General features: G+C 54.9%; 1 protein-coding gene across 3 annotated transcripts in view; it reads left to right on the top strand.

The window, feature by feature from the left end:
- The window catches only part of SGSM2 (small G protein signaling modulator 2), a 38,180-nt gene extending 29,099 nt beyond the window's left edge, over positions 1-9,081 (top strand). For 2 of the 3 annotated variants that reach the window (XM_061390653.1, XM_061390654.1), the window contains 12 exons: positions 184-337; positions 1,137-1,201; positions 1,304-1,449; positions 1,885-2,013; positions 2,243-2,425; positions 4,411-4,788; positions 4,998-5,122; positions 5,534-5,616; positions 5,762-5,871; positions 6,477-6,573; positions 7,097-7,264; positions 7,480-9,081. In XM_061390653.1, coding sequence (XP_061246637.1) covers positions 184-337; positions 1,137-1,201; positions 1,304-1,449; positions 1,885-2,013; positions 2,243-2,425; positions 4,411-4,788; positions 4,998-5,122; positions 5,534-5,616; positions 5,762-5,871; positions 6,477-6,573; positions 7,097-7,264; positions 7,480-7,568 — 1,727 coding nt within the window. In that variant the 3' untranslated portion in view covers positions 7,569-9,081. The remainder of the gene's footprint in view (positions 1-183; positions 338-1,136; positions 1,202-1,303; positions 1,450-1,884; positions 2,014-2,242; positions 2,426-4,410; positions 4,789-4,997; positions 5,123-5,533; positions 5,617-5,761; positions 5,872-6,476; positions 6,574-7,096; positions 7,265-7,479) is intronic. The other variant, XM_061390656.1, reaches the window with a different exon arrangement.
- Positions 9,082-13,194: the final 4,113 nt, after the last annotated feature.

Below are 13,194 nucleotides of genomic sequence, written 5' to 3' on the forward strand. Positions count from 1 at the left end.
TCTCTCTCTCCACCACCTCCATCTCTGGGCTCTGGACCCTGGGCCAGGCAGGCACCACCCCTGTGGTTTTCCACCAAAGGGCGACTTCATGCTGCAGCTCTGGGCACAGAGGTGGGCATGCTGCAGGGTGCTTGGGGGAGGAGACCGGCCAGGCCCTGACCGTGGCCCCCTTCCTGCCCTCAGATGCTGGCGACATGATCGAGATGCAGGGCTTTGGGCCCAGCCTGCCAGCCTGGCACCTACAGCCCCTGTGCAGCCAGGGCTCCTCCTGCCTCTCCTGCTCCACCAGCAGCTCCCCCTATGCGCCCCCCAGCCACTGCAGCTGTGTACCTGACCGGTGAGTGGGCCTGCGCGTCTGAGTGCATGTGTCGGTCTGGGCCCTTGTCACTTGTGTCGGTCTGGGCCCTTGTCACTTGCCTGACACGGGGTGGTCTTGAGTTGGATACACCTGGGTTCTAATCTCACTTTTGTTCCCCACGTGGCTCTGCCAAGTCACTGAGTCTCTCTGAGCTCCTATGTTTCTGAGCCTCAGTGTCCTCATCTGTGAAATGGCAATAATACCTGCTGTTCCCTAAGGTGCCTATGAGCACTGAATGAGGTGTACAATGCACGTGAGTGCCCAGAGTTGTGCCTGGCACCGGGCGGGTGCTCGGTATCTGGAGCTCCTCTTCCCAGGGTGGACCTGGATCCCACCATCATGCTGACGTCTGAGGTGCTTCAGCAGGTGTCTGGGCATTTGCTCTGTTACCAGGAACAGTGTGTGTGTGGCCTTTGTGAGAGGGCCATGTGCCCACCCTTGATGGTTTCACTAGCTGCATTTTCACCTGTAACTTCATCCTAACCCTGTTATGTCTGTTGACCCTCAGATGGCTCTCTCCATTCTCACACGAGGACACCAAGATGTACTAACGCAAAGTTAGTTGGCCAAGATCCCTGGGGTGGTTGGGGACCAGGCTGGGCCCCCAGCAGCTCTACCCAGAGTAGCTGGCAAAGCCAGGGAGCCCTTGACATGTTCCCGGGCTGTAGATCCTGCTCCCTGCACCACCCGAGCCCCTCACCTGCCCCCTGAGCCCGAAGATCCTCCCTTCTCACTCGTCCCGCCAGAGGAGCAGCCCTGAGTCAGGCTGATCCCACAGGTTGCCCCTCAGGCTGCTGTGTGAGAGCATGAAGAGGCAGATCGTGTCCCGGGCCTTCTACGGCTGTGAGTGTGGGGTGAGGTGGGGCCGCCGGGGCGGGGGTGGGGGCGGGGGCGGGCACCGGGACGCAGGGTCACGGCCTCCTGGCTCCCCCGCTTCCCCCTCAGGGCTGGCCTACTGCCGCCACCTGTCCACGGTGCGCACCCACCTGTCAGCGCTGGTGCATCACAACATCGTCCCGCCCGCCCGGCCCCCAGGGGCCTCGGGGGGCCTCACCAAGGACGTGTGGAGCAAGTATCAGAAGGACGAAAAGGTGCGCGCTCTGGGCTACCAGGCTCTGGGGTGGCTGGGCGGGAGGCCGCAGTGAGAGCCGACCACCGTGCTCTGTGTTCGGTGAAACGTGGTGCAGGCTCAGAGGGGACAGGCCAGGACGGATAGCCTTGGAGTACGGGGGTCACGGGGAGTCTCGAACAACCAGGCCTGTGGTCTCCACAGGAAAGAGATCAGACAGGGAGTCCTCTCTGCTTCTACATGACTCCACTGCCCTGGGGAGAGCCTCTGCAAATCCCTCCAGGCTCCTTTCCTGCCCTGGAGGGGTTGAAGTAGATCTTCGTCCAGCTCTAGCCTGGGGGGTGCAGTGCCGGGATGTGATGGTCCCAGAGCCATCCGAACCATCCCTGGCCCCGGCTCTCCAGGGCGTGGGGTCACCTGGCTGGCCCACACAGTCTTGCCTCCCTGGGTCCCTCAGAACTACAAGGAGCTGGAGCTGCTGCGGCAGGTCTACTACGGAGGCGTGGAACATGAGATCCGCCAGGATGTCTGGCCGTTCCTGCTTGGCCACTACAAGTTTGGCATGAGCAAGAAGGAGATGGAGCAGGTGAGGGGGAGGACGGGGGCACAGGCAGGGAGCCAGGCCAGGGGAACCCGGGGAGGGGGGGCACCTCAGAAACCTCAGTCTCTTCCCAGCCCGAAAGAGACAGGACAGAGCAGCCCCGCCATCCTCAACCCCGGGCCCGGCCCGAGTCTCCGGCTGTCCCGGGAGGACGGCTGCCGAGGGGGCCCGGTGCGCCCCTCCCCCCAATGGTCACGCTGTGGTCTGAGCACAGGTGGACACAGTGGTGGCAGCGAGGTACCAGCGGGTGTTGGCGGAGTGGAAGGCCTGCGAGGTGGTGGTGAGGCAGCGGGAGCGGGAGGCTCACCCGGCCACACTCACCAAGTTCTCCTCGGGCAGCAGCATCGACAGCCACGTTCAGCGCCTCGTCCACCGAGACTCCACCATCAGCAATGATGTGAGCCCGACGGGACCTGGGGGCCGGGGGCGGGGCCGCCAGCACTGCAGGCCTGACCTCTGATGCTCGTGCTAATGGGCAGCGAGGCCCTGGAGCACGCCTCCACGTGTCCGTGTGTCTTGTTTCCTTCCACTGAAAGATGGGATGACGGTCCCCCTGCTGCCCACTCCTCTGGCTTGTTGCAGGAATAAATGACATGGCGTGCTGTGTTGTGTCCTAAGAGACTAGCAGAGGAGGGTGGATTTATGGGGAATTAGGGAGGCCCTCCTTCTCTGGAGCTTCCCTGGTGGCTCAGACAGTGAAGAATCTGTTTGCAATCCAGGAGACGCAGGTGTGATCCCTTGGAGAAGGAAATGGCAACCCACTCCAGTATTCTTGCCTGGAGAATTCCATGGACAGAGGAGCCTGGCAGGCTGCAGTCCATGGGGTCGCAAAGAGTCAGACATGACTGAGCGACTAATGCTTCAACACTTTTCCCTCTTTGTAGAGAGACCTCAAGGCTAGGAGTGGGCTTCCCTGGGTTCCAGTCCTAAGTCCGCTAGTGACAGGATGAGTGACTTCTCCTCCCATCTCTGGGGCTTGGTGCCCCGTCTCAGCTCCTCTGATTGTAGAGGCTTCTCCTAGAGCTGAGGCTGGGGGTGGGTGTGCACTTGGAGCAGTCCCATCTCATAGAGTTGGCCATGAGAAGCCAGTTCAGAGCCTGTGTGGTTCTTCCCACATCCCCCTTGACTTTTAGATGAACATCAAATCCCAGTCTATGGCTGCTAGGCCCAACTAGAACTGCAAAGTTTCAGTTATCAGGACATTCTTTTATTAACTATTTTTTTTTTTCTTTAAGACTGCCTCTTTAGATAATGTATATTCTTGTTCCTTAACTCCTATTAACCAAAAACTCAAGTTGGAGCAAGACTTAAAAAGAAATATAACTGCCAAGTCATCCTCTCCTTTCCATGGTCTTTGTTCTGAATCCCATGTTTGTGAACAGATTCTCTGTCTGCTTTGGGTTTTGTTAAACCCTGAGTCTGAACCAGGGCCCCAGCTGCTTAGCTTGTGGACACAAGCAGCCTTTCTCGAAGGCACTAACCCAGCAGCACTTCGTGCTTCTTGCCCAAAGTGAAAACTCCTTTTAAGCATCCCTTCCCTCCATAGTCCAAATAGAAAAATGAGACAAAACCGTCCACGTATGTCTCTTCTTTTCCTTGTGACTTGTCTGTGGGAGTGTGTGGACCATTCCCAATCAGTAGAACGTGTTTCTTTTTTCCTTCTTCCTTCTCCTCAGCTTATCCTCAGCTAATCTAACTGATGAGGTACTTGCTAGAGAGGTTTCCTGCCTTGTTCTACTACTGCTTCCCTGGTGGTGCAGAGGTTAAAGCATCTGCCTGCAATGCAGAAGACCTGGGTTCGATCCCTGGGTTGGCAAGATCCCCTGGAGAAGGCAATGGCAACCCACTCCAGCATTCTTGCCTGGAAAATCCCATGGACAGGGGAGCCTGGTGGGCTACAGTCCATGGGGTAGCAAAGAGTCAGACACGACTGAGCAACTTCACTTTCACTTTCTACTACTGCACTCTCAGTCCTGAAAACAAGCTGTGTGCCCCAGAGGCCACACCACGACACTGTGGAAGCTGTCCCAACCCAAGGCAGCCCACGACCTCTGTGTTTGTAGAGGGTCACTTACTCACACTGGCCATCGAGTGCCCAGGCCTCCGTCCCCCTTCTTCCCTTCCCACTTTTTCTCACCAACGTGAGGCCAGATGGGGTTGGAGACGGCATTTTCATGTTTTCCCAGAGCCTGGTTGGCTGGGTTGGGGGGTTGCTTGGCACCCCCCTGGGGAGGCTGTGCTGGGGAGCCATAGGGTGGGAGTAGGGATGTGAGGAGAATTCTGTGTCCCTCTTGGTTCTGACCCTGGAAGAGAGGCTGAGCTGAGGGGGGTGCTGGAGGGCAGGCGTGAGCCCCGCTGTCTTCACGCCCCCCTCTCCAACAGGTGTTCGTCTCTGTGGATGACCTGGAGCCTCCAAGGCCCCTGGGCCCCGAAGACCCCAGACCAGAGGCTGAGCCAGGGGCGGAGGCCGGGCCCACGGGCACAGCCATGGTGGAGCAGCAGTCAGTGGAGTTCGACTCTCCAGACTCGGGCCTGCCTTCCTCCCGCAACTACTCCGTGACCTCGGGCATCCAGTCGAGTATAGACGAGGGCCAGATGGGCTTTGAAGAGGAGGACGGTGCTGGGGAGGAAGGCTCCGCTGGAATGGACCCCAAAGCCCAGGTCTCCGAGCCCCAAGAACCTGGCCAGGAGAAGGCCTTGCCGGCTGGCGAGCTGGAGGCCGGGGAGGAGCTCGCGGCCATGTGCGCTGCTGCCTACACTGTATGTGCTCGTTCCCCAGGCATTGGGGACCCTGGGGCGGATGGTGGGATGGCCTGGACTGTCCTGGAGGTGGGCACCGAGCCCCTCCCTCAGCAGGCCCACAGGACTCAGTGCTCCGAGGCCCTTGGCTCCCTGCTTTCGCTGTGTTCCTTTATTCGGGCATCACCTCTGGCCCCTGACTCACCCCTGAGGGCCCTCCACTCTTCCAGATAGAATTACTGGACACCGTGGCCTTAAACCTGCATCGCATAGACAAGGACGTGCAGCGATGTGACCGCAACTACTGGTACTTCACACCCCCCAACCTCGAGCGGCTCCGAGACGTCATGTGCAGGTGCCACTGGGGGCTGGGCTGGGCGGGAGGCGGGGACCCTGCTCCATGCAACATTAGGTCCGGCAGCGCCCTGCTCCCCTGCCCTGTCCCTGTCTCATCACCGGCTCCCTATGTCTGTGTGTCCCCTGTCCTGTCATTCTTGAGGCCTTTCAGATCTCAGCTTTAGCCATGCTTCTCCAGGAAGCCTCAGCTGGTCCCCGCCAGCACGTTGGGGGTGGTGATGGCTTGTCCATTTCTACCCGAGCGCCTTGAGAACCGTGGCTATGGATGGTTCAGTATAGCACTCCAGGGCTTCAGGGTGGAGGAAAGGCTGACCTCTGGGTAGCCGACTGGTCTAGCAGTCGTCTCCCCAGGAGTCCCCGAGGGGAGGGGAGGACAGTGCATAGCCACAGAGACTCCCCGGTGTTTCAGCTACGTGTGGGAGCATCTGGACGTGGGCTACGTGCAGGGCATGTGCGACCTGCTGGCACCTCTCCTGGTCGTCCTGGACAATGGTGAGGAGGGGGTAGTGGAATTGGGCCTGGGCCAATCCAAGTGGGGAAAGGAACAGGGGATGGCATGGTCTGCATGAAGTGGGGGGAGGGACATGAGCCAGCTCTGCCCCCTTCCCTGCCAGCCTCACGCCCACCTCCCCCACAGACCAGCTGGCCTACAGCTGTTTCAGCCACCTCATGAAGAGGATGAGCCAGAACTTCCCCAATGGGGGTGCCATGGACGCCCACTTTGCTAACATGCGCTCCCTTATCCAGGTGAGGTCTGCAGCGAGCGGGGGCAAGTGATGGGACAGTGCTGGGCTTGTTCATTATCCACGGGAGGCTGGGGAGCGCTCCCAAAATGTGTTTTATGTATAAGCTTAGTTTCTTTCATTAAAAAATAAAAACCAAGAGAAGAAAATGGCAACCCACTCCAGTATTCTTGCCTGGAAAAGTCCATGGACAGAGGAGCCTGGAGGGCTGCAGTCCATGGGGTTACATGATTGAGCATGCCATGCATGAGGGTGGAGGGAGATGGATTGTAGAACTAAAAATTAAGTAAAAATAAAAACCCCAAACCCCATCATTTTCAACCTTATCAGTCGAAGAGGAATGTTGGCGTATGAATGCTTATACTTGTGAACGTTCTGGCCAGTAGTGTGGTCAATGATGAAATCACCCAGAAAATGGCATCATTCCAGAGAGGACATCCCAGAGAGATGGGTGGAGCCGCAGGGTGCAGCCCTGCCCTGGGAGGGAGACAGGAGGGGCAGATGCAGCTGCCAGGGGGGCACCCGAGGGCCCTGGGGGTCAGGCGGACAGGGCACTGGGGAAAGCGCCCACACCCATTCAGTCCAGCGCCCTTTCTCCATTTAAACCAGATCCTGGACTCAGAGCTGTTTGAACTCATGCATCAGAATGGAGACTACACCCACTTCTACTTCTGTTACCGGTGGTTCCTGCTAGATTTTAAGAGAGGTGAGAGGCGGGCTGGAGGGCGGGCCTGGGGTCGGGGCAGTGGGACATCCCCAGAATCACTGGTTCTCAACCCACACTGCAGTGTAGAACCGCTCCGAGGAGCGTTGGGCCTCAGCTAGCCCCAGACTTAACTAAGTGTGGAGACTTTAAAAGCCATTAGGTCAATCCACAGTGCAGCTGGGGTTGAAAATCACCCAAAGGCAATGGTTTTCAGAACTGTTTTCAAACCAAGTCTTCCTGAGCACCAAGGCCTATAGAAGTAGAGCTACTCTAGTGTGACGTGGCCTCCGCGGAAGACCAGGGTACAGGAACTACACGGAGGAGGGCGGGGCTTACCCAGCTCCAGTGGCGCGATTGGGTAGCGCGCTGTACCTATAAGAGGAAGGGCGGGGCCTTGCTTGGAAGCCGCCCTCTTCACCGGTTCCCACGGTGGACCGATCCCAGGACCAGGGCCCTGGAGCTCTGTCTTGGCACGAGGCGACCCGTGGCGGCCAGGCCATCTCAGCCCCCTCGCCACCCCCAGAGCTGCCATACGAGGATGTGTTCGCTGTGTGGGAGGTGATCTGGGCAGCCCGGCACATCTCCTCGGAGCACTTTGTCCTGTTCATCGCCCTGGCCCTGGTGGAGGCCTACCGAGAGATAATCCGCGACAACAACATGGACTTCACCGACATCATCAAATTCTTCAACGGTAGGAGACACTCGGCGGTGCCGGCTGCCCCAGCAGAGCTGTTGAGTGGGGCTTCCACTCCTGGCCTGGGCAGGGTAAGGGGTGTCTTAGGAATACTGGCCTGGCCCATAAGGGAATGTCAGGAGTCCTGATGGAAATACAGCCGGGTGGGCGGACCCCGGGCTCCTCCCATACTGCAGCCCCCACCCACCTTCAGCTATCCGTGTCTTTCCCAGAGCGGGCTGAGCATCATGACGCCCAGGAGATCCTGAGGATTGCCCGGGACCTAGTCCACAAGGTGCAGACGCTCATAGAGAACAAGTGAGGCCGCGGCCAGGAGGCAGCCGCCCGCCAGAGCCTGGGCTCCCGGGCAGGGGCCCCACACAGCGAGGTGCAGGGGCGGTGCAGCCAAGACTGCCCCGGCCCCCAGGCCCCGCACCTGCCCCACTGTGTTCTAACAAAGTGCTTGTGAGCCTGGGATCCGACTCCGGGCAGTGCCGGCCCCGCAGGGTGATGCAGGGGCCAGAAGGCCCTGAGGTCAGGGCTGGGAAGGGAGGGGTCAGCCTCAGGGACTGACTGCCTTGGGGGACACCTACTCTACTCCCCTCCCAAATACCTGGGGACAGCCCCACTGCCACTGGCGTCCTGAGCCTGGACAGCTCCCCGTGGCCTCGCTGGGGCCCTGTAGAGTTAGGAGGGCTGTGGTTGCCCGGGCCCCAGCTGGGTGGGTTGAGGGGACCCTGGGCTGTATCTCTTCTGAGTGTCCCTCCGCAGGCCCAGTGCCTGTGCACACACCGGCCCCAACAGGGGCAGGCAGAACAGCTGCCAGTTTGGGTGTGTGTCCTGGATGCAGGAGTGTCCTGGGCTGCATCCCAGGCCCTCCCCCAAGACTGCGGGACAGCCCACCAACATGGGCCCTGGTGGGAACAACCCACCTTAGCAGCACTGCCACTGCCTTTGGCCACTCGAGGTGACCGCGTGCACCATCACCCCCCACACCATTAGCCTGTACAGGGCACCCATGTGTATCTGTACGGTGTCACTCAGCACCCTGCTCCTGCTTCATGAGTTAGATGCGTTCCTGAAAACTGTGTGAGTGATGCTTTCGCCAGGAGAACCACCTAGAATGTGGCAGAAGCACCTGCACAGGAACCGCAGGGTGATTCTTTTAAGGAGGTGGTCCTTTCACGGCCTCCTCTCAGGAACGGGCTCTGGAGCCCCAGGCAGCCATCTGTCCCCGGCATCTGCTGAGTCCCTGAGGCGGAGGGGAGGGTGCTTGGATCTCCCCAGCCTGCTCTTGGCGAGAAGCAAGGCTCGCTCTTCCTTCCACATGCTTCTCAGGATGCTGAGGATGCTAGAGACCCAGGAACCCCCTTGGAGCCTCATTCACAGAGGTTCTAGGGGGGCCCCAGCTCCTGACCCCAGACAGGCTTAGTCATACCGCTTGCTCCGTTGTCCCCACTGCCCCCCCTCGTCAGTATATGCAGGATGGTCCTTGTTCTGGGGCCAGGAGGCTGCTCTGCCACAGGGGCTGGGCCTGCCCAGCGATCACTGAGGTCTGGTGACTTCCTGTGTTTGAGAAACATGGGAAAGAGCCCAGCAACCCCTCTGCATCCCACACAGTCACCCCAGCCCCGGGCACTGCACAGCCTGTTTAGGGGCAGCCTGCCCCATTGCCCATCCATTGTCTGTGAGTCCTTGGCCTCCACCAAGCATGGTGGCCTTTGTGTGCCTGCCTTAGTGACTCTGGTTTTGTGAGGAGCAGAGTGTGTATGTTTTTTGGCTCAGAAACTATACTCTTCAGTGTAACAGACCAATAAACACAGCATTTGGCAATGCTTGAGGCTCTGGTGGCTATTTGTGGGCTGGCACTGGACAGTCAGTGACTGTGTGCGCTGGGGAATTCTGTAAGCTCCACGACTGAACGGTAAAGAGGACCTGCTCCACAAGGCCAGGATGGTGAAAAAAAGGAGAACCAAGATTTCCAGAAGTGAGGGACGCTGGTGGTGGAATGGTTGAAGGTGAGAGCCAGACTCTTAAGTACATGGAGAGAACCCTTGGGGGAACCTTCACCCCAGAGCCAGCAGTCCTGACCAATGGCCTCTCCAGCCTCTGGATGCATGTGGGTCCCTGCCCGCCCTCCTGACTGGCTACAGTTGAGCTGGAGCTCAACTACAAGACCTCCCAGCCCCTCTAGCCAGTGGGAAAGGACCCTGCCCCTCTGGCCTTGGCTCCTCCTGCCCACTGAGCACTGTCTTCCAGATGCCCGCTTCAGGCGAGAGTGGGGAGGAAAGTAGTGGCGGGAGACGCCATACGCAGTGATGGATGGAAAGAGCTGGGCTAAACAGCAGGTTCCTGTCTGCCTGCCCCCACCTCAGGGGCCAGCCCATCACCCATAGTTCCAGATGAGGGCTGCAGTCACCAGCACGTCGTCTGGTGTAGAGGACACTAGCTTTCTGGGGACTAGGGCCTGCTGTCAAATCACTCAGCATCGTCCAGGTAAAGAAACAAGCTGACACCAGTAACTCTGGGACCAGGACCTTATAAATAAGCTCCTCAAGGGGACCATTCCCCACTGCCAAGCTGACCGTGTAGCCTGGAGTGATCAGAGTCCCCCCTGCTATAACATCTATTCAGGTAAACACTCTTGCCAACGTGGGTATAGAGGGAATGTATGTGCCATACTCACTCAGTTGCGTCCGACTCTTTGTGACCCCATGGACTGCAGCCTGCCAGGCTCCTCCATCCATAGGGATTCTCCAAGCAAGAATACTGGAGTGGGTAGCCTATGCCTTCTCCAGCGGATGTTCTCCGACCCAGGAATCGAACTGGGGTCTCCTGCATTGCAGGCAGATTCTTTACCAGTTGAGCCACCAGGGAAGCCCATAGAGGGAATATATCTCAACATAATAAAAGCTATTTTTGACTAAGCAATAGCAAACATAATTCTCAATGGTGAAAAGCTAAAGCTTTCCCTCTAAAATCTGGAAAAAGGATGCCCACTCTCACCTGTTCTATTCAACAGAGTATTGGAAGTCCTGGCCACAGCAATCAGAAGAAATTTAAAACACATCCACATTGGAAAGGAAGAGGTAAAATTGTCATTATATGCAGATAACATGGTAACTATATAAAGAGAATCCTAAAGACTCCACACAAAAATTCCTGATACATTCAGCAGGGTTGCAGAGCACAAGATTAACATACAGAAAGCTGTTGCATTTCTTTACACTAACAATGAAATACCAGGGGAAAAAAAAATCCTTTTAAAATTGCATCCAAAAAAAAAAAAAAAAACCTAGGAATAAATCTTACCAAGGAGGTGGAAGACTTATATGCTGAGAACTACAAAACATTGATAAAGGAAACTGAAGATGAGTCAAAGAAACGGAAAGATACCCCACGTTCTTGGATTGGAAGAATTAATATTGTTGAAATGGCCATACTAGCCAAAGCAATCTATAGGTTTAATGGGACTCGCTATCAAGTGTCCCAGGACATTTTTCACAGAACTAGGATAAATAATCCTAAAATTTATATGGATCCATAACCCAGAATTGCCAAAGCAATTCCAGCATTGCCACAGCAATGAGAAAACAAGAACAGAGCTGGAGGCATTGCCCTCCCAGATTTCAGACTACAGACGTCAGACTACAAAGCTACAATAAATCAAAATAGCCTGGTATTGGCACAAAAACAGATATGTAGATAAATGGAACAGAACAGAGAACCCAGAAATAAACCCACACACCTATGGTCAATTAATCTTCAATAAAGGAGGCAAGCGAATGGAGAAAAGACAGTTTCTTCAGCAAGTGGTTTTGGGAAAGCAAGACAGCGCATGTGAATCAAAGAAGTTAGAACACTCCCTTACACTTTACACAAAAATAAACTCCAGATGGCTTAAAGACTTAAATATAAAACATGACACCATAAAACTCCAATAAGAGACCATAAGCAAAATATTCTCGGACACAAATCATACCAATGTTTTCTTAGGTCAGTCTCCCAAGGCAATAGAAATAAAAGCAAAATCAACAAATAGGACTCAATCAAACTTATAAGCTTTTATACAGCAAAGGAAACTATAAAAAAATGAAAATATATGCAAATGATGCAACGAGTAAGAGCTTAATCTCCAAAATATACAAACAGATCACATAAGTGAAAAAACAAAAAAAGCCAACCCAATTGAAAAAGGGGCAAAAGACCTAAATAGACATTTCTCCAAGGAGACATACAGATGATGGCCAATAGGCACATGAAAAGATACTTAACATCATTAATTATCAAAGAAAAGCTAATCAAAACTGCAGTGAGGCCTCATACTGGGCAGAATGGTCATCATTAAAAAGTCTACAAATAGGACTTCCCTGGTGGTCCAGTAGTTAAGAATCCACTTGCCAATTCAGGGGACATGGGCTCATTTCCTGGTCTGGGAAGATCCCACATCCTGAGGAGCAACTAAGCCCACGAGTACCAACTACAGAACACTGCAACGTACAGCAGCCCTTGCTCTCTGCAACTAGACAAAGCCTGCACGTAGCAGTGAAGCACAGCCAGAAAAATAATTTAAAAAAAAAAGTCTACAAATAATATGCTGGAGAGGGTATGGAGAAAGGGGAACCCTCCTACACTGTTGGTGGGAATGTAATCATAGTTCTTCATAGTGCTGCCACTGAGTAAAACAGTATCCAGATTCTGGATAAAAGTGGAGTTGCCATATGATCCAGCAATCTCACTTCTGGGCACATATCCAGAAAAACCTCTAATTGAAAAGATACAGGCACCCCTATGTTCCCAGCAGCGCTATTCACAACAGGCAAGACATGGAAGCAACCTAAAGGTCCATCAGCAGATGAGTGGATAAAGAAGATGTGGTGCACACACACGATGTACTACTCAGCCATAGAAAATAATGCCGTTTGCAGCAGCATGCATTTACCTAGAGATTATCATACTAATTGAAGTCAGAGAAAGATGAATAACATATGCTACCACTTATACACGGAACTTAAAATACTATACAAATGAACTTATGTGCAAAACCAAGACAGACTCACAGACACAGACACCAAACTAAGTTACCAAAGGGGAAAGGGCACAGGGGATGGACAGACTAGTTTGGGATTAGCAGATACAAATTCTATATATAAAATAGAGGACTATAGTCAATATCCTGTAATAAATCATAATGAAAAAGAATATGAAAAGTATGTGTGTGTGTACATATCTATATCCGAATTGCTTTTCTGTATACCAGAAACACAGCATTGTAGATAACTCCTCTAAAAATAAAGAAAAAATTCCCTCTGCTGTTGACACCACCTGAAAGCTCACCAAAGACCCCTGAGAACTAGCCTGGAAGTGGTTGGTTCCTTCACACACTCCCACCCCTTCTCTGCTCCACCCAGAAGTGCTGGCACTCCCAGACCCCTGGCTGGGCTTTTAGGGCCAGAGGGAACCACACAGCCAAAACGATGGGTCAGCTGAGGGCTCAGTGTGGGGAAGGGAGGAGCAGGAAGCATGAGCAGGGTACTCTAGCCCTGAGGATACTGGGTCATCACTGCCAGGGGCAGAGTCTTCATCTCTGACCCGAGTGCTGGGCACAGCATCTGACACTGAGGTGTGTGAGGATTCCCTAACCCTGGGCCTTCCCTAAAGTGCAAGTGACCGAACACTTCCTGAAGCTACCAGCAGAGGGAACCAACGTTTCACAAATGAAATGAGCAGGCAAGCTTGTTAAGCAGTAGGGAGGGGCACTGGGCCTGGCCTTTCCTGAGATTAGGTCTTCAGAGAAGGGGACCTCAAGTGATTGATGGCCACCAGGCCCTTCCCCAAGATAACGCCCCCACACACCTCAGACAGACCCACCCCAGGAAGAGAAGCCGAGTCAGTTCCCTGGGCTGCAGTTTCAGGGAGAGTGGACATGGCTGGCCTATGGCTTGGCC

The sequence above is a fragment of the Bos javanicus genome, chromosome 19 (genome assembly GCF_032452875.1).
Source record: "Bos javanicus breed banteng chromosome 19, ARS-OSU_banteng_1.0, whole genome shotgun sequence".
Classification (NCBI taxonomy): Eukaryota; Metazoa; Chordata; class Mammalia; order Artiodactyla; family Bovidae; genus Bos; species Bos javanicus.